At 41.7% G+C, this 18,587-nt stretch overlaps 1 protein-coding gene across 2 annotated transcripts; it reads left to right on the top strand.

The window, feature by feature from the left end:
* The first annotated feature begins 255 nt into the window (after window positions 1-255).
* Window positions 256-7,769, top strand: HTATSF1 (HIV-1 Tat specific factor 1). Of its 2 annotated transcripts, XM_070403613.1 has the most exons (3): window positions 256-420; window positions 918-962; window positions 5,161-7,769. In XM_070403613.1, exon 3 carries the CDS (start codon window positions 5,200-5,202, stop codon window positions 7,483-7,485), a length of 2,286 nt encoding a protein of 761 aa, XP_070259714.1. In that variant the 5' UTR covers window positions 256-420; window positions 918-962; window positions 5,161-5,199; the 3' UTR covers window positions 7,486-7,769. The 2 variants fall into 2 exon arrangements, with proteins under 2 accessions (XP_070259714.1, XP_070259715.1); XM_070403614.1 differs by lacking the exon at window positions 918-962.
* The last annotated feature ends 10,818 nt before the right edge of the window (window positions 7,770-18,587 follow it).

An 18,587-nucleotide genomic window follows, 5' to 3' on the forward strand; every position in this document is an offset into this window, starting at 1 on the left:
AGGCGTCCTGCGCAATCAAGGAGCTTTCTCGCCGGGCGCGCGTCCTCTCTGCACCAGAGCTGCCTGCATTCTAGACCCGCGGATCCCGCAAAGGTCAGCAAAGGCTGTTCCCTCCCACGCGCGCGTTGCCAGTCGGGATGGGGAGTTCGAAAGGCTGACGTTGCTTCTACGTGGCGGTTGCCGCTGGACCAGCGGGACCAAGGCCTCCTCCTGGTGGGACTGAGGAACCTGTCATTTCTTCCCTCTGCTAGTTAATGATAGCGCGGAGAGAGAACCGTTTCTTAAGGCTTTTGGAAAATTTAGCCCGGAGAAGGAACGGCTGAAGGCAACTTGGAAAAAGTGTTCACTTAAAATGAGTGTACATTGTAGAGGAAGGTGTTGACTGTCCGGCAAATCCACAGGCGGAAAGAGAGCAGAAGGGTGATTATTAAATAGCACCTGTGATTTGCCTGTAATGGGTGCGCGCGCATGGGTGGGAACAACCTTTGCAGGGATAGGGGTGGCAATGGGGTGGGGATGGGGTGTGGAAGCAGGTTCAATTGTAGAAAATTTTTTTTTTAAATATATTTTTATTGATTTTTTACAGAGAGGAAGGGAGAGGGATAGAGAGTTAGAAACATCGATGAGAGAGAAACATCGACCAGCTGCCTCCTGCACACCTCCTACTGGGGATGTGCCTGCAACGAAGGTATATGCCCTTGACCGGTATCGAACCTGGGACCCTTCAGTCCGCAGGCCGACGCTCTATCCACCGAGCCAAACCGGTTTTGGCATGTAGAAAATTTTTTAAGTGACTCCTGAGACCTTGGAAAGTGGTGAGTGGTAAATTCAGGCCTTCTTCTGTAGGCAGGTAGCTGATTAGATAAAGGTGTGTTTGTTTGTTTGTTTGTTAACATAATATTTTCCCTTTATTTTAGAGCCTAAACGTGCCCCTACTGGGGGGGATTGAATCCGAAACCTGGGTATGTGCCCTAACTGAAATCGAACCCGCGACCCTTCTGTGCACAGGAAGACACCCCGACTACAGGGGCCAGGGCTGATTAGATAAGGTTTTAATGGATGGTCTCAGGGAGAATCTCTCTCAACTTAATTGTTTTGTTTGTTTTAAAACTTAACAATAACAAAGCAAACAAATATGAGCAAATGCCTTAAGTAGACATTTCTCCAAAGATAAATAAATGGCCAATAAGCACATGAAAAGATGCTCAACAACACTAAAAATTAGGGTATTGCAAATCAAAACTGCAATGAGATATTACTTCATTAGGATGGCTACTGTAAAAAACAAAACAAAACAGAATCCAAGTATTAGTGAGGATGTGGAGAAACTGGAACCCTTGTGCATTGTTGGTGGCAATGTAAAATGTTACAGGGGCTGTGGAAAACATGTAGGTGTAATTGTAGAAATTTTTTGTGTGGCGGTTCTTCAAAATATAAAACATAGACTTGCCATATGATCCAGCAATTCTACTTCTGGGTATATACCCAAAATAAGAGAAAACAGGCACTCAAACAGATATGTATTTATTTTAAAATGTATTTTTGTTGATTTTAGAGAGGAAGGGAGGGAGAGATAAAAACATCAATGATGAGTGAAAATCATTGATCGGCTGCCTCCTGCACGCCCCACACTGGGGATTGAGCCTGCAACCGGGCATGTGCCCTGACCAGGAATTGAACTGTGACCTCCTGGTCAATGTGCAACCATTGAACCATGCCAGCCAGGCTCAAACAGATATTTATATACCCATGCTCATAGCAGCATTATTCACAATAGATAAAACATGGAAGCAACCCAAGTGTTCATTGATAGATAAATGGATAAGCAAAATGTGGTATATACATACAATGGAATATTATCCACCTCAAAAAGGAAGAAAATTCTGATATAAGATATAACATGGATGAAAATTGAGGTTATTATGCTAAGTGAAATAAGCTAGTTACAAAAAGAAAAATATTGTATGATTCCATTTATATGATGTATGTAGAGTAGTAAGATTCATATAGACAGATTGTAGAATGGTTGTTGCCAGGGATTTGGGGGGGAGGAGGAAATGGGGGTTATTATTTAATGGGTAGAGTTTCAGTTTTGCAACATGAAAAGAGTTATATGGATAGATGGTTGATGGTAGCACAATAATGTGAATGTACTGAATGTCATTGAACTGCACACTTAAAAATGGTTAAAATAGTAAATTTTATGTTATATATATTTTATCACAATAAAAAAATTGGGAAAAAACTTACTGGAAAGATACTGAAAACCACCAATACATAATGACACACACACACCCACACACAAACTCTATAATAAAAATCCCTTCCCCTACTTCTCTCACTCTACTCAACCCCTGGAGTTATAACCATCTATCTATATATATAAAAGGCTAATATGCAAATTGTCCCCTTGGGAGTTCGACCGGGAGAGTTCAATCGCTTGCTATGACGTGCGCTGACTATCAGGAAAAGAAGACCCCAGCTGGCAGCTGGAAGGCCCTGATTGGCCCTGATAGCTGGCCAGGCCTAGAGACCCTACCCGTGCAGAAATTTTGTGCACTGGGCGTCTAGTTATTAATAAGTTGGTGGGTATTCTTTCCATTTCCCCCTGAAGTTTATATATTGATATATCTGTATTTATAAATATATTATATGCCTAAATACACATATGCCATATACACATATGCAAAATACATATATGTATGCCCAGCTGGCGTGGCAGTGGTTGAGCATCGACCTATGAACCAGGAAGTCACAGTTCAATTCCTGGTCAGGGCATGCTAGTATGCCTGGGTTGCAGGCTCGAGCCCCAGTAAATGACTACAGGAGGCATGCAGGAGGCAAACAATCGGTAATTCTCATCATCGATATTTCTCTCTCCTTCTCCCTTCCTCTCTGAAATCAATAAAAATATGTATAAAAAAACAAAAAAGAACCCCCCCCAATGCATATACAGTATCTACATGTATATTCACACACAGACTTATGTTTAGAGACAGTGTACTAGATGATTATATGCTGGTACTCCAGAGCCAGAGTTCCTGAGTTGCATTCCAGGCTCTAGTCATTTACTAGGTGTTTAGCCTTGGGCAAATTATTTAATCTCTATGCCTAGACTTCCTCATCTTTGAAATGGGATAACAATACCTAACCTTAAAAGACTGTGAGAATTACATGAGATAATACGTGAAAAGTTCTTAGAACACTGTTTGACACATTATCAATACAATTTAAGTATTAGCTATTATGATGATGATGCATTTTGTCTGCAACTTATTTTTATTTAATATATAGTGCGATGTAGACAAATCTAGCTTTTTTAATGATTCCATTCTGTAGTATGAATATACCATTATTTATCCAATTATTTCTTGATTAATAAACAAAATATTTTTGCTATTATACATAATGCTGCAACAAGCATACCAGCATCCTCCTATTGCTCTCTTTATATATCTGCATTTCTTTCTTTTTTTTAAATTGATTTTTAGAGAGAGAGGAAGGGAGAGAAAGAACACTGATTTGTTGTTCCACTTATTTATGCATTTATTGGTTGTTTCTTTTTAAAAATATATTTTTATTTCAGAGAAGAAGGGAGAGAGGGGGAGAGAGAGAGAGGGAGAGATAGATAAATAGTGAGAGAGAGAGAGCAATGATGTGAGAGAAACATTCATCAGCTGCCTCCTCCATGCCCCTATTGGGGATTGAGCTTGCAACCGGGCATGTGCCCTGACTGGGAATCAAACCATGGCCTCCTGGTTCATAGGTTCACGCTCCATCACTGAGCCATGCCAGCCAGGCTGATTGATTCTTGTAGGTGCCTGATTGGGGATTGAACCTGCAACCTTGGTGTATCAGGACAAACACTCTAACCAACTGAGCTATCTGGCCAAGGCTTGCATTTATTTCTTAGAATTCCTTTTTAAAGTAGAGTTACTGGTTCAAATTGAATATAATTCCCATGGCAGGAGATAAGCTGTTGAACTCACTGGGAAGTCTGGGGAGGCTTAATTGTTTATGGTGTTATTATTTCATTGCTGCCCATGAAAAATGTGCCATTTTGCCCTTACACCAGCAATGTATGAGAGTGCCTTTCCTCCCATAGGCTCACTAACAGAGTATGTTGTCAACAGTTTGGACTTTCTGCCAGTTTGTAGGAAGAAAAAGTGTAGTTTTAATTTGTATTTCTCTTGTTTTGACTGGGATTGAACATCTTCCCATGTTAAAAGACATTTGTATTTCTTTGGTCAACTGTCAGTACTGGTTCTCTTTGTAAATTAACATATCAGCATTAGGTTTCAAAAGGAGTCTTGAATATCAATCAGTCTAGATGTAAGCTCCATGAAAATCAGGGCTTTCTGTCTGTTTTAGTCACTACTGTATCCCATATGTCATCTGGCAAATGCTCCATAAATATTTGCTGAATGACTGACTGGTTGTTGCTAGTCAGTAAATGTAATGAGAGTCTTATCAACTTGAGACAATAAATAAAAGTAATTTCAGCCCCAGCTGGTTTGACTCAATGGATAGAGCATTGGCCTGTGAACTGAAGGGTCCCAGGTTTGAATCCAGCAAGGGCACAAGCCTGGATTACAGGCTCGATCCCCAGTAGGGGGCATGCAGGAGGCAGCTGATCAATGATTCTTTCTCATCATCATTGATGTTTCTATCTCTCTCTCCCTGTCCCTTCCTCCCTGAAATCAATAAAAATATATTTTAAATAAAAGTAATTTCAGGCCCTCCCAAGCTGAAGCTCATGTTTTTTTGGTTTTTAATTGTGGTAAAATACATATAACAAAATTTATTATCTTAACCATTTTTAAGTATAAGTTCAGTAGTGTGAAGTACTGGCAACTGCTATCCTACTATCTGTCTCTATGAATCTGACTACTCCAAATACCTCATATAAGTGAAATCATATAATGTTTGTTCTTTTGTTTCTAGTTTATTTCACTTTACATAATATCCTCAAGGTTCATCCATTTTGTAGCATATATCAGAATTTCCTTACTTTTTAAGGCTGGATAATATTCCACTACATGTATACATTATATATTGTTCATTCATTTATCTATCAATGCACACTATTGTGGGTGGTAGGCAGGTGGGGAAGCGGCGGGGTCAAGCATGGCAGACCACATTTTCTCTATTCCCCTCTAGCCTCGCGCCTGGACTGTGCCCCTGGGCTAAATCGGCAACATGAGCAGCAAGAACTTGGATGAGAAAGATTACTTTGATGAGCAGTTGCGAATGCAGAAGTTGTATGGAGACACTGAGGATGGAGATACTCAGAAAGATCCCAGTAGAGAAACCAATTCTTTCAGGCAGCAGCCAGATGACACCCCCTACGAGTGGGACCTGGATAAGAAAGCGTGGTTCCCCAAGATCACTGAAGATTTCATTGCTACATATCAGGCCAATTATGGCTTTCCTAATGATGGTGTGTCTAGCTCTACTGCAAATGTTCAAGATGTTAGTAGTAGGCCTGTGGAGGAAACTCCTCAAAGAAAAACCTCTGAACCCAGTGATCCCAAAAATAGGGGAGAAAAGAGAAAGGCTGAATTAGGATGGTTTCATGTTGAAGAAGACAGAAATACAAATGTATATGTGTCTGGCTTGCCTTCAGACATTACACTGGATGAATTTATACAGCTCATGTCCAAGTTTGGCATTATTATGAGAGACCCTCAAACAGAAGAATTTAAAGTCAAGCTTTACAAAGATAATCAAGGAAATCTTAAAGGAGATGGGCTTTGCTGTTATTTGAAGAGGGAATCTGTGGATCTTGCATTAAAACTTTTGGATGAAGATGAAATTAGAGGCCACAAATTACATGTCGAGGTGGCAAGGTTTCAACTGAAGGGGGAATATGATGCCTCGAAGAAGAAGAAGAAGTGCAAGGACTACAAGAAAAAGCTGTCTCTGCAACAAAAGCAGTTGGATTGGAGACCTGAGAGAAGGGATGGGCCCTCCCGAATGCGCCGCGAGCGAGTTGTCATCATCAAAAATATGTTTCATCCCATGGATTTTGAGGATGATCCATTGGTGCTGAATGAGATCAGAGAAGATCTTCGAGTAGAGTGTTCAAAGTTTGGACAAATTAGGAAGCTCCTTCTGTTTGATAGACACCCAGGTGGTGTGGCCTCTGTGTCCTTCAGGGATCCAGAGGAAGCTGATTATTGTATTCAGACCCTTAATGGACGGTGGTTTGGTGGCCGTCAAATCACTGCCCAAGTGTGGGATGGAACTACAGATTACCAGGTGGAGGAAACCGCAAGAGAAAGGGAGGAAAGGTTGAAGGGATGGGAGGCTTTCCTCAATGCTCCTGAGGCCAATAAAGGTCTTGGCTGTTCAAATTCCATCTGTGCTTCAGAAAGGGCAGGGCCTTCTAGAGGAAGACATTTTTCAGAGCACCCTAGCTCATCTAAAATGAAGGCTCAAGAAGCTGCAACTCAAATGGAATCTAAAGAACCTATAGATGAAAAGTTTGAAAAAACAAAGGATGGGGGAAAATTCGAAGAAGATGCTAAAGAAAGTGACCTCAAACGAGAGGCTGAAGAATGCTACCCCCAAAAAGAATCTGAAAGAAGGTATGAGGAAGGCTGCCCCCAAAGAGTTCGTAGAGACTACCTTGAAAAAGAGTCTGGAGAAGGTAGTCCCAAAAAAGAGTTGGAAGAGGTTAGTCTTAAAAAAGGTGCTAAAGTGAATGGCCCTGGAAGAGAATCCAAAAAGCGACTGAAAAATGATTTTGAAGAGAATGGCTTTGAAAAGGAGTCTAAAGAAGATGGCCTCAACAAGGAGTCTGAAGAAGAGAATGGCCCCCAAAAGGAGTTTGAAGAAAATGAGTTGGAAAGAGAATCTGAGGAAGACTGCTCTGAAAAGCTGTTTGAAGATGGCCCTGAAAAAGAATTAGAAGAAAATGGCCCCCAAAAAGAGTTTGATGAGAATGGCTCCGACAAGGAGTTTAATGAAAATGTGCTCGAAAAAGAGTCAGAAGAAAATGACTCTGAAAAATCAGAATTTGAAGATGACAACTCTGAAAAAGTGTTTGATGAGGAAGGCTCTGAGACAGACTTTTACGAAGAATCAGATGAAATGGAAGGAGAAGGAGATACATATGAAAAAGTTTTTGATGAGGAGTCTGATGAAAAAGAGGACGAAGAAGATGCAGATGAAAAGGGGCGTGAAGATGCTGATGAAAAGGAGGAAGGAGATGATGCAGATGAAAAGATGTTTGAATATTCAGATGAAAAAGAAGACGAGGTGGATGCAAAGGAGGATGAAGAAGGTGTAGATGAAAACATGTTCGAAGATAGTGATGTCAACGAGAAGTTGTTTGTAGAGGATTCCTGTGAGAAGTTGTTCGATGATTCTGATGAGAACGGGACGGTGGGTGGTTTGGGGCATGTTCAGGAAGAAGGGGCCCTGTCCACAGGCAGCAGCTTTATCCTCAGTGATGATGATGATGATGATGACGACATTTAATCCCTTAAATTTGCTTTTGAGAGAAATTCCTCCACTACATTTTGCCTATGCTCTAGGGGAATTACTAGTAGTGTTAGTGAATATTGCATAGTGATAGGATGCCTTCAGATTAATGCATTGACTTTTTCATTGTTACCCATACTTAATGATCATAAATATTTGTTAATTGGCTGTTCAGTTAAAGCTTCATAGTCTAATGCAAGTAAACTGGATACTCGTTCTTTGTCAGATTTGTTAAATACAGGCAGAATATTTTTTAAAAGTATTTTGGTGAAAGTTTGTGATATTCAAAAATAAAAATAAGTTGTTAATATGCAGAAACTGAACATTGGACTTGAGTTAAATTGCATTTTAAATTTTTTGCTATTTGCTTTGTTCATATTTAAGTTTAGTTTTTTAAGGATTTGAAAAATCCCATAGGCGTCTCCTTGCTTCCAGCTTAGCTCCTATTTCTCTTCTCTAAACCAGAGCATGTTACTAAACTTATAAGGTAAAATGGCACTTTGGAATTTTCCCCTGCCCAGTCCTTGCAAGTTACTTTTATTTGTTTTCCTTTTTACTCTCTTTCCATGAAAATTGACTATTAGATGCACAGGAGGGAACTTCCTGAGGTCCACCTACAGCTTTCTTTACTAAAAATATAGGGAAGGAGATTAGAATTCCACTCTGTGCTGTGTGGCCCCTTTAGAAGTTGATTGGAATTGTGGGGCCTCTCCCCAGAAAAGTGCACATACTACACAACTTTTTGAATACAGTTTGGAAGGTTTATTGATCGCTTGGAGTTTAAGAATGTCATCATTCATACTTCAGTTTTGTGTTTTTGTTTTTGTTCTAGTATGGTGCCTAGTACTGTGCTAAATTGTGTAGTCCCAATAAAATGTTGGGTCTTTCTTGCTTATGCTTTCCAAATTAAATATTGATGAATTGACTTCTGCTGAAGCTTTAAGAAGTTTCTCTTATAAATCAGAAGCATTGAAATAAACTGCATTGATGCTTTCTCATTATAAAAACTCCATACCATTGTGAATAATGCTGTTAAGAGCATAGGTATATAAATGTCTGTTTAAGTGCCTGCTTTCACTTATTTTGGGCATATATAAAGAAGTAGAAATGCTGGATATATGATAATTCTATATTTAATATTTTTGAGGAAACACCATATTGTTTTCCACAGTGGCTACACCATTTTACATTTCCACCAACAAAGCACAAGTGTTCCAATTTCTCTGCATTCTCACCAGCAGTTTTTGTTTTCTTTAAAATTGTATTTTATTTTATAATAGACATCCTAATGGCTTTAGAGTGCTATCCCGTTGTGGTTTTGATTTGCACTTCTGTAATGACTAGTAACGGTGAGCATCTTTTCATGTGCTTATTGGCTATTTGTATCTCTCCTTTGGAGAAATGTTTATTCAAGTCCTTTGTCCATTTTAAAATTAGGTGTTTTTTTTCTTTAAAAATCCTTACCTGAGGATATGTTTTTACCGATTTTAGAGAGAAGAAGGGAGAGAGAGAGAAACATCGATGTGAGAGAGAAGCATTGATCGGCTGCCTCCCATGTACACCTTGATCAGGGATGGAACCCAAAACCCAGGTATGTGCCTTTACCTGGAATTGAACCTGTAACCTTTTGGTGTACAGGACAATGCTCCAACCAACTGAGTCACCTAGCCAGGGCGGTTTTTTCTTTTGGTTGTTGAGTTGTAGAAATTCTTTATATATTTTATATATGAATTCCTTATCAGATATATAATTTCTAAATATTTTCTCCAATTCTGTGGGTTGCCATTTTACTCTGTTGATAGTGTCCTTTGATATTTTGATGAAGTCCAACTTACCCATTTTTTCCTTTGTTGTCTGTACTTTTGGGTCATGTCCAAGAAATGTTGCCAAATCTAATGTCATGAGGCTTTTTCTCATGACATGTTTTCTTCCAACTTTTGAAGTTAGAAGGTTTACTGATAAAAATGTCAAAATAATGGTATGTATGTCCCCTTCAGGGCACCCTTGGTATATGTACTGGATCTGGCCTTTTCTAGGTATTGCTAAAGAGGCAGGGCTCTGGTGATTGCATGCATCAAACCGATGGATCAAAGCACTTTGAACGTGAATCTTAGAGCCTTTTGTGCTTCTCAGCTGGGCACACTTGCTGCTGAGTGGTCAGAGTTGATTATTGCCATGAGTGTTGTTTATTTTTTTAGTTACTTTTGGGCCTGGAGTTGTTCTGAAAGTTGAAGGTTCTTAATACACTACGGGGTAGCTGAGGTTTTTAGTGTTCATGTCCTAGCTTTCTAGGAAATATCAGAAGGACTCTGAGCTCTCCTTTCTGTGTTTTTCTTTTTCTCTGGAATCATCACTATCACTTCCAATGCTATGCCTGGCCTTCGTAGATATAACAATCCTCTTTGTTTTCAGACTGAGAATTGATGAAAAATTACCCTTTAAACTTTATAGTTCAGTTAAAACAGGTTGATTATTCCAAAGAAACTTTACTCAAAAACTTAAGGGAAGAGAAGAAAGGGGGAAAAAAGTCAAAGACACATAATGCAGTAATACTTTGGCTGGGCCTGTTTTAGATGCTGGAGGGTGGCTTGCAGAGTTAGACAACATCACCCTCTAGAGGGCATTACTATGCTGTGCACCAACTTGCTCGACAAGTGTCTTAGACCAGCGGTTCTCAACCTGTGGGTCGCGGCCCCTTTGTGGGTCGAACGACCCCTTCACAGGGGTCGCCTAAGACCATCGGAAAACACATGTATATAATTACATATTGTTTTTGTGATTAATCACTATGCTTTAATTATGTTCAATTTGTAACAATGAAATTGGGGGTCCCCACAACATGAGGAACAGTATTAAAGGGTCGCGGCATTAGGATGGTTGAGAACCACTGTCTTAGACTGTTCAGGTACTTTTTTTTTTTTTAAATATATTTTATTGATTTTTTACAGAGAGGAAGGGAGAGGGATAGAGAGTTAGAAACATCGATGAGAGAGAAACATCGACCAGCTGCCTCCTGCACACCTCCCACTGGGGATGTGCCCGCAACCCAGGTACATGCCCTTGACCGGAATCGAACCTGGGACCTTTCAGTCTGCAGGCCGACGCTCTATCCAGTGAGCCAAACCGGTTTTGGCTCAGGTACTTTTTGATATAGTGTTCCAAAGCTGTGAAGTAGACCAGCCATATCCACAGTGTATATGGAGCCTCGCTGGAAAGAATTTGCCCCGGATAGTCTGAGATCCAGACGTACACCGGCTGGCCTTCTTAAAGAGAGCCTGAGCTTCCTGGATAGGGCTGGGCTGGAGAGCCAGTACGGTTCCTGAGATAGCATTGCCAAGAGAAAAAAAAGTATCAGCCTGAACATCAGAGTTTTCAATCCAGATGGAGCAGGGGTTGTAGGAACAGTGTGACACTGTGCCTTGGCCTACTCTTTATCCAGCCTCCTCTAAGGAACACGTGTGCTCCAGGAGCGGGAGGGCTGTGTATGAAGGAGGGGAAGTAGGTAGGATGACGAACTATTTGCTCAGGATTATCCCAGAAGACAATGGCAGTTTGAGAAATGCAAGTCCTGCATCCTGAACTCTAGCAAACTGGAATGGTTGGCCACCATACAGGAAAGTCTCAAGGTGCCAAGGGTTATGTTGTGGAGCTCCCTCCTAAAGAGTTGACCAGCAGAAATAACCAGTTTCCCCAATGGTGGCCAGAGGATGTTAGCAACACGGTGGAACTTACTGCTGGCAGAACTGCAAAACAGCAAACACACACACACACACACCAGCCTGTGGACTGAAGGGTCACGGGTTCGAGTCCAGTCAAGGGCACATACCTTGGTTGTGAGCTTGATCGCCAGTAGGGGGTGTACAGGAGGCAGCCAAATTGATTATTCTCTCTCACATTGATGTTTCTATCTCTCTCTCCCTCTCCCTTCCTCTCTCTGAAATCCATAAAAATATATAAAAAAGAAAAAAATGATAAAAAATATACAAATTAATGTTCTTTAAAAAAAATAAAAGAACCAGCTACAGAGACAACATATGTTACCTAAAAGGGAATACAAATTAGATGGACTTCACTAGAGCTAATATGGAATCCAGAAGAGAATGGCATAAAATCTTCAAAGAGTTGAGAGAAAATATTTGCAACCTAGCACTGTCTTCCCAGAGAAATTATCTTTCAAGTACATAGGTGAAGTAAATATATTTTGAGATTTAAAAATGGAGACAATTGGTCACCCAAAGACTTTTACTAATGAGACTTCTAAATTTATACTGTCCAGTGCAGTAGCCACTAACCATATATGATACTATTAAAATTAAAATTATTTACAAGGAAATATTCAGTCACATTTGCCACATTTCAAGTATTCAGTAATCACATGTGATTAGTGGCTAGTACATTGGACAGTGCAGATATAGACTATTCCCACCACTTTCAACAGCATTTTATTTATTTATTTATTTTTAAAATATATTTTATTGATTTTTTACAGAGAGGAAGGGAGAGGGATAGAGAGTCAGAAACATCGATGAGAGAGAAACATCGATCAGCTGCCTCCTGCACATCTCCCACTGGGGATGTGCCCGCAACCCAGGTACATGCCCTTGACCGGAATCGAACCCGGGACCCTTCAGTCCGCCGGCCGACGCTCTATCCACTGAGCCAAACCAGTTTCGGCTCAACAGCATTTTAAATGGCACTGATACCATAAAAGAGATACCATAAGTAGAAGAAAATTTCAGAACAATGGTCTGAGATGCTAAGGGGAAGGTCTAGTAACGAAAATGTGTGAGTAAATCTAAATAAATATTGATGATATAAAATAATATCAAAGTCTAAATTGGGGAGTTAAAAAAGAAACTGCTAAACTATTTATACAGTATGTCAGAAAGGAAATGAGTAGAATTAAACATTCTAAGATCTTTTTAGTATTCACATAAAGACTGAACCAAAAAATAAAATTCAAGAATATACTATTTACAAGGGACAATATAAGGACTCATAAAAGCTTGAAGTAAAAAGATGGAAAAAGATGCATCAGGCAAATGCTTTCCAAGACAAATCTGCGGTAAGCTTTACTAGAAATTGAAATGGTCACTTTATAATGACGAAGCTTTACTTCACCAGGAAGTTAAAATGTTTCTAATTCTCTGTACCCCAAAAATGAAGCTTCAAAACATATGAAGTGAAAACTGACAAGGCTAGGACAAGCTTGACCTTGCCCAGGACAGCTTAATGGGGCTGCTGGAGAAACAGACACAGCAAAACCACCTCTGAAGGGGCAGAGCGGGGATAAGGACAGGCCGTGGTGAGTGCAGCTACCGTCCAGTGTTAGAGGATCATTGGTGAAGTCACCAGCTATTTATTGAGTACCTGTGGTGTGACAGGCGCCGGGGGGATCGGAGATGAATCTGAAATGAAAAGAAGGGATGATTCACTGATTCTCTTTGACCAATTTGAGACTGAAATGCAAAATTACCCACATTTATAAATACACATGACACATATTTGGTATGTATGCGTGTATGTGGAAATACATGAGGGACTTAGAGGATGTTCTGGACTGTGGAGAAACAAATTTGCACAATGGCCTGGGGAGTTGAGGTCACTTTTTACAGGGAAATAGAAGGAACTGAGAGCCCGGTTTCCTACCTGCCAAGTAAGTGGATCCAGTCCCAGGAATGCGGAGTGTCCTCGTGCCAGTATTATGAGGAGCCCGCACCGTTTTACAGGGAGAGGAGGGCTTTCCCGATAAAGTGCCACCAGGAGAGAACAGCTGCAGAGGCTGCAGTGCCACGGGTTCCATGAGAGGCCGCTTGGGAAAGGGTTTGGATGAGCCCTGGCTTCCCCGGCCGGCCTCCCCAGGGAGGCAGGGAGGCCCAGCAGACCCACTAGTCCAGCGTCAAGACACTTCTGGAATCAACACGAGCCCGTTTTCGATGTCTGGCAACCGCATCGTGTTTCTGTTTCCCCCTAACTCGCACAACACAGTCATCACTGCACAAGTAACTGGTGGGCCTCTTCCTGTTGCCTTTTGCATGGAAAGCTCTGTGTCTGGAGCCTTTTGCATCTGGGTGGTCCCACCTCCACACTATGTGCAATTTGTTCCTCGGGTGTAGAAAGTTCTCCTGCATTAGACTCTCATTTGATCATTTTGAGCCTGTGAAAGATTTCTAAGCAGCAACTGGGGCGTTAGCAGCCCCTGGGAAGGTGTTCCCTGCTGGCAGCGGTGTCCTGTTCTACGTTTAACTTATAGCATTAAGTGCCTCCTCACGGGGAGAGAAGCGGGCTGCGCGTATCACCTAAAGCCGAGGTCGGCAAACTGCAGCTCGCGAGCCACATGCGGCTCTTTGGCCCCTTGAGTGTGGCTCTTCCTAAGCCTTAGGAGTACCCTAATTAAGTTATTAACAATGTACCTACCCATATAGTTTAAGTTTAAAAAATTTGGCTCTCAAAAGAAATTTCAATCGTTGTACTGTTGAAATTTGGCTCTGTTGACTAATGAGTTTGCCGACCACTGGAAGCATTTCTCAAGAGGTACATTCTTCCACATGGAATCAATGAGTTTTTTGTGTTTTTTTAGGTCCCCTCTCTTGCTATCAGTGTCCCTGTTAAGTGACTTCTTCTTTTATTTTATTTTTTCTCTAGTAACACCATCAACCTCTCCCAAATCTGAGCTGTGTTAGGGTTTGAACTAAAAAGCCATATGTGGGATTTTGACATGTGTAAGAAGCACTTTTTTCAGAATGTTGTCCTTTTTAAGAAAAAATTCTCAAAATACCAGATTTCATTCCAAAAATAAAGAGAACGAAACCACACATGAAGTGTAGATTGTAGCACGGAGCTTCTTTTTTTTCCTAATCCTGTAAGACGGCTCCCAAAGGTTATGTGAGATTTATGCTACGTAAGTGACTATATGAAATCTGCAAGAAACACCAGGGAAAGTGTAGAGACAGGGGCAGTGGACCAAAGAATGAGCTGGAAGGCGTCACCGTTCCTCTAGTCTAGAGCAGTGCTTCTCAACCGTGGCTGCACATTAGAATCACCTGGGAATCTTTTCAAAATCCTGATTTCTGGGACTCATCCTCTGGAAATTCTGTTTCTTTGTTACTAATGTTGTGGCCCCGCACCATAACAAAGAAACAATTTCCGGAGGATGAGGCCCAGAAATCAGGATTTTGAAAAGATTCCCAGGTGATTCTACTGCGCAACCACGGTTGAGAAGCACTGCTCTAGACCTTCCTAGGAGACCAGTTCGTGCATCGCAAGGACCGACCGGGTTCCAGCTGGTCGAAAGCACTGTCTTCTGATTGCAAGGCTTGTCCCATCGTGCCCCTGCGCTGGACAGCATGGACACTGGAATCCACGCAGCCTCCGCCGGGATTTCTTGGTCTGGAGGTCAAAGAGGAAGTCGAGAACTGCCGGCCTCGCTTCGAGTGCAGCTACCAGGACACACGTGTGCCCATGTGCTCGCCCTGTGTATTTGTACTGTACATGTAGAGTCTAGATTTATATACTGCAATGTACAAATATATTTTCCTTTTTTAAAAGACCATGGAAATTCCAAGTAGATAAAACATAGCCTCATTTATTTAATGCCACTTGAAATGTCTTAAACTTGTTTCCTGGTGGACAGCTGGGTCATGCCTTTAGCTGCTCGCATGCTTGTCTCTCTGCATCTCCATCGTCTGTCTCTTTACCTTTTGGTTAAACCAGTGGTCGGCAAACCGCGGCTCGGGAGCCACATGCGGCTCTTTGGCCCCTTGAGTATGGCTCTTCCACAAAATACCACGTGCAGGTGCACACGTACAGTACGATTGAATCTTCGTGGCCCATGCGCAGAAGTCGGTTTTTGGCCTGGGCGAGTCTATTTTGAAGAAGTGGCGTTAGAAGAAGTAGGGGGTGTTGGTCGGTCGGTCGGGCGACGGGAGACGTGGCACAGGTGGGCCCTGGGATACGCAGCGCGGGGGAGGTGCGCGTGATTCATGCACGAGTTGAGTGAGCCAGAAAGTCAGCATTCTCATTGTGCAGTGGTTAGTGCTAGTCGTGTCCGCAAATTGCGCTCGGGTGACAAAAGTACCTACTCGAAGCATAAAGTTACCTGTATTTTTCCAACCAGCTGCAAATCCTACAGGTATTTTTGTCATCAATTTAAGAATTGTAATTATTTTGTGTTGGTGGCTTTATTATTATAAAATGAGGACGTTTTTAGCAAAGGCCAGCTTAGGAGTACCCTAATTAAGTTAATAACAATGTACCTACCTATATAGTTTAAGTTTAAAAAATTTGGCTCTCAAAAGAAATTTCAATCATTGTACTGTTGATATTTGGCTCTGTTGACTAATGAGTTTGCCGACCACTGGGTTAAACTAATAAACTGGTTGAGACTTGGTTGGCATGTGCTGCCGGCCCCAGAAAAAAAAAAAATTGACAAGGCTAGAAGAAACAATGGACAAATCCACCACCATAGCAAGAAATTTTAAATGTATTTCTCTCAGTATTTGATAGATCAAACAGGTAAATGAAAAGGGATGCAGAAGACAGATATCATAATTAATCATATTGATCTAATGTGTGTGTATATATATATATACAGAACACTGCACACAATAACTGGATAACACACATTATTTCCAAATGCCTGTGCAATGTTTGTAAACATTAACTATACAAAACACAAATCTCAACTGATTTCAAGAAACTGGTATCATATAGATGCTTTCCATGAAAAGTATAGTCCATAGAGCAGCAGCAGCAGCAGCACTTGAAAGCCTGTTAGAAATGTAGAGGCCCAAGCCCCACTCCAGACCTCCTGAGCCAGAATCTGCAATTTGACAGGATGCCCAGGGGATTCATGTGCACATTAAGTTTGACATGCATTAGCACAAAGCATGTTTTTTAACCATAGTGTGATTAAGTTGGAAATCAATAACAAAAATAATAAGAAAACTCCATATTTAAAAAAATATTTTTATTGATTTTAGAGAGAAAGGGAGAGGGAGAGAGAGATAAAAACATCAATGATGAGAAAGAATCATTGATCAGCTTGTCTCCTGCACACCCCACACTGGGGATCAATCCCACAACCCAGGCATGTGCCCTGATTGGGAATCAAACCATGACCTGGTTCAACCACTGAGCCACGCTGGCTGGGCAGAAAACTCCATATTTTTTGAAATTAAAAACATACTATTCAAATTTTGAAAATTTAAATGACAGTTGACACAATATTATATTAATTGCAGTTGTACAACATAGTGATTAGGCATTTATATAATTTATTAAATGATCACTCTGATAAGTCTACTTTGGCATCTGTAAACTTGGAATAATGTTAATATCCACCATATAGAACTGTTGGGAGGATCAGATGAGCTAACAAGTGTAATGGACTTTGCATATGGAAAGAACTCAGTAAATGATGGCTATTTATTAGCAAAATAACTTTTCTATGTCCAAACCAAGGAAAAGCCTAAACTAACAACCTTTATTATAACTGTAAAAGCCACCACATATTTATTTTACTGCAGGCCCATTAATTCTCAAACAAGCAGGGTTCTTGTTCCACAAGGACAAATGGAATAACAGCTCATCAACTCATTAGCTTCAATGTAGGTCAATGATGGAAATTACAGGTGCATGTTAGTTGATACATGTTCTTTCTTTTCTTTGCAACTTTCATATTTCTTTTTAAAATCATTTTTAAATTTTATTTTATTTTACTTTCATATTTTTTTCATGTAATTTAGCTTTTTAATAAAGACATGTCACTAAGTCTATGAATGTAATTTTATTTATAGACTAGAGGCCCGGTGCACGAATTTGTGCACCAGTGTGGTCTCTTGGCTTGGACTGCGGGATTGGGCTGAAACCGGCTCTCAACATCCCCTGAGGGGTCCCAGATTGTGAGAGGGTGCAGGCCAGGCTGAGGGACCCCACTGGCACGGGTGCACGATCGGGGTTGGGGAGGGATGCGGGAGGTTGGCCAGTCGGGGAGGGACCACAGGAGGGCTCCAGGGCATGTCTGGCCCTTTTTGCTTAGTCTGGATCAGCCAGACGCCAGCAAGCTAATCTACCGGTTGGAGCATCTGCCCCCTGGTGGTCAGTGCACATCATAGCGAGTGGTTGAGTGGCCTTAGTATATCATTGCCATATTATGCTTTGATTGGTTGAATGGACCGCTGGAGGACCAGACACTTAGCATATTAGGCTTTTATTATATAGGATATTTATAAGGCTACTAGAGGCCCGGCGCATGAAAATTCATGCACTGGAGGGGGCATTCCTCAGCCTGGACTGCTTACAGTCCAGGAGCCCTCAGGGGCGGGAGGTGACCTGGCCATCAGGGGAAGGCGACACCCCCAACACACCTCTGCTGCTGCCACTGCCGGCAGCGCAAGCCTTGGCTGGCCCTGGTTACCTGAGCCTTGGGTGGTCCTGGGTGGCTGGGCAGCCACTACCCGAGGCTTGCCTGTGCCTTGGGCCCGCTCTGGGTGGCTGGCCAGCCGACATCTGAGGCTTGCCTGCGCCTCGGGCTGGCCCTGGGGGTTGGGGGACTGAGGGTGGGGCCAGCTGCACCATGCACCTGCTGTACCCCCGCCCCCTGGTGGGGCTGAAAGGACTGGGGGACTCTAGTGGGGCTGAGGGGACTGGGCACCTCCATCTTGTGGCTATGGGCGCTGCCATCTTTGTGACAGTGTGGTGGTCAATTTGCATATTCCATCTTTATTAGATAGGATTTCATAGAAATAATTTTACAAATTAGAAAAAAATCTGACAATGTGTCTAAATTTTAGTCAGGAATATATGGATAAGGTAGATACACTATGCATAGTCTGCTGGTTTGCACAAATCCTAGGGTCACTGAGAAGCCTGAGCAGGGCTCCCACTAGAGGGCAGTAGAGGCCCCCTGAAGGGCTGACAAATCCAAGCTCTTTCTTCAGGACTTTTCTTCAGCTTTACTTATTACTAAGAACAGGCTAATTCAGGATTGCTAAAATGAGGCATTGGTAAACTAAAATTTGCTCATTATCAAAGTGTCCTCAAGATTCAAATTTGGCATTCTACTGAGATCCTGCAGCCTCTGGGAAAGTTGCAAACTC

Source organism: Myotis yumanensis, unplaced genomic scaffold (genome assembly GCF_028538775.1).
Source record: "Myotis yumanensis isolate MYYU_CA2020_CCGP unplaced genomic scaffold, mMyoYum1.0.hap1 SCAF_2, whole genome shotgun sequence".
Taxonomy (NCBI): domain Eukaryota; kingdom Metazoa; phylum Chordata; class Mammalia; order Chiroptera; family Vespertilionidae; genus Myotis; species Myotis yumanensis.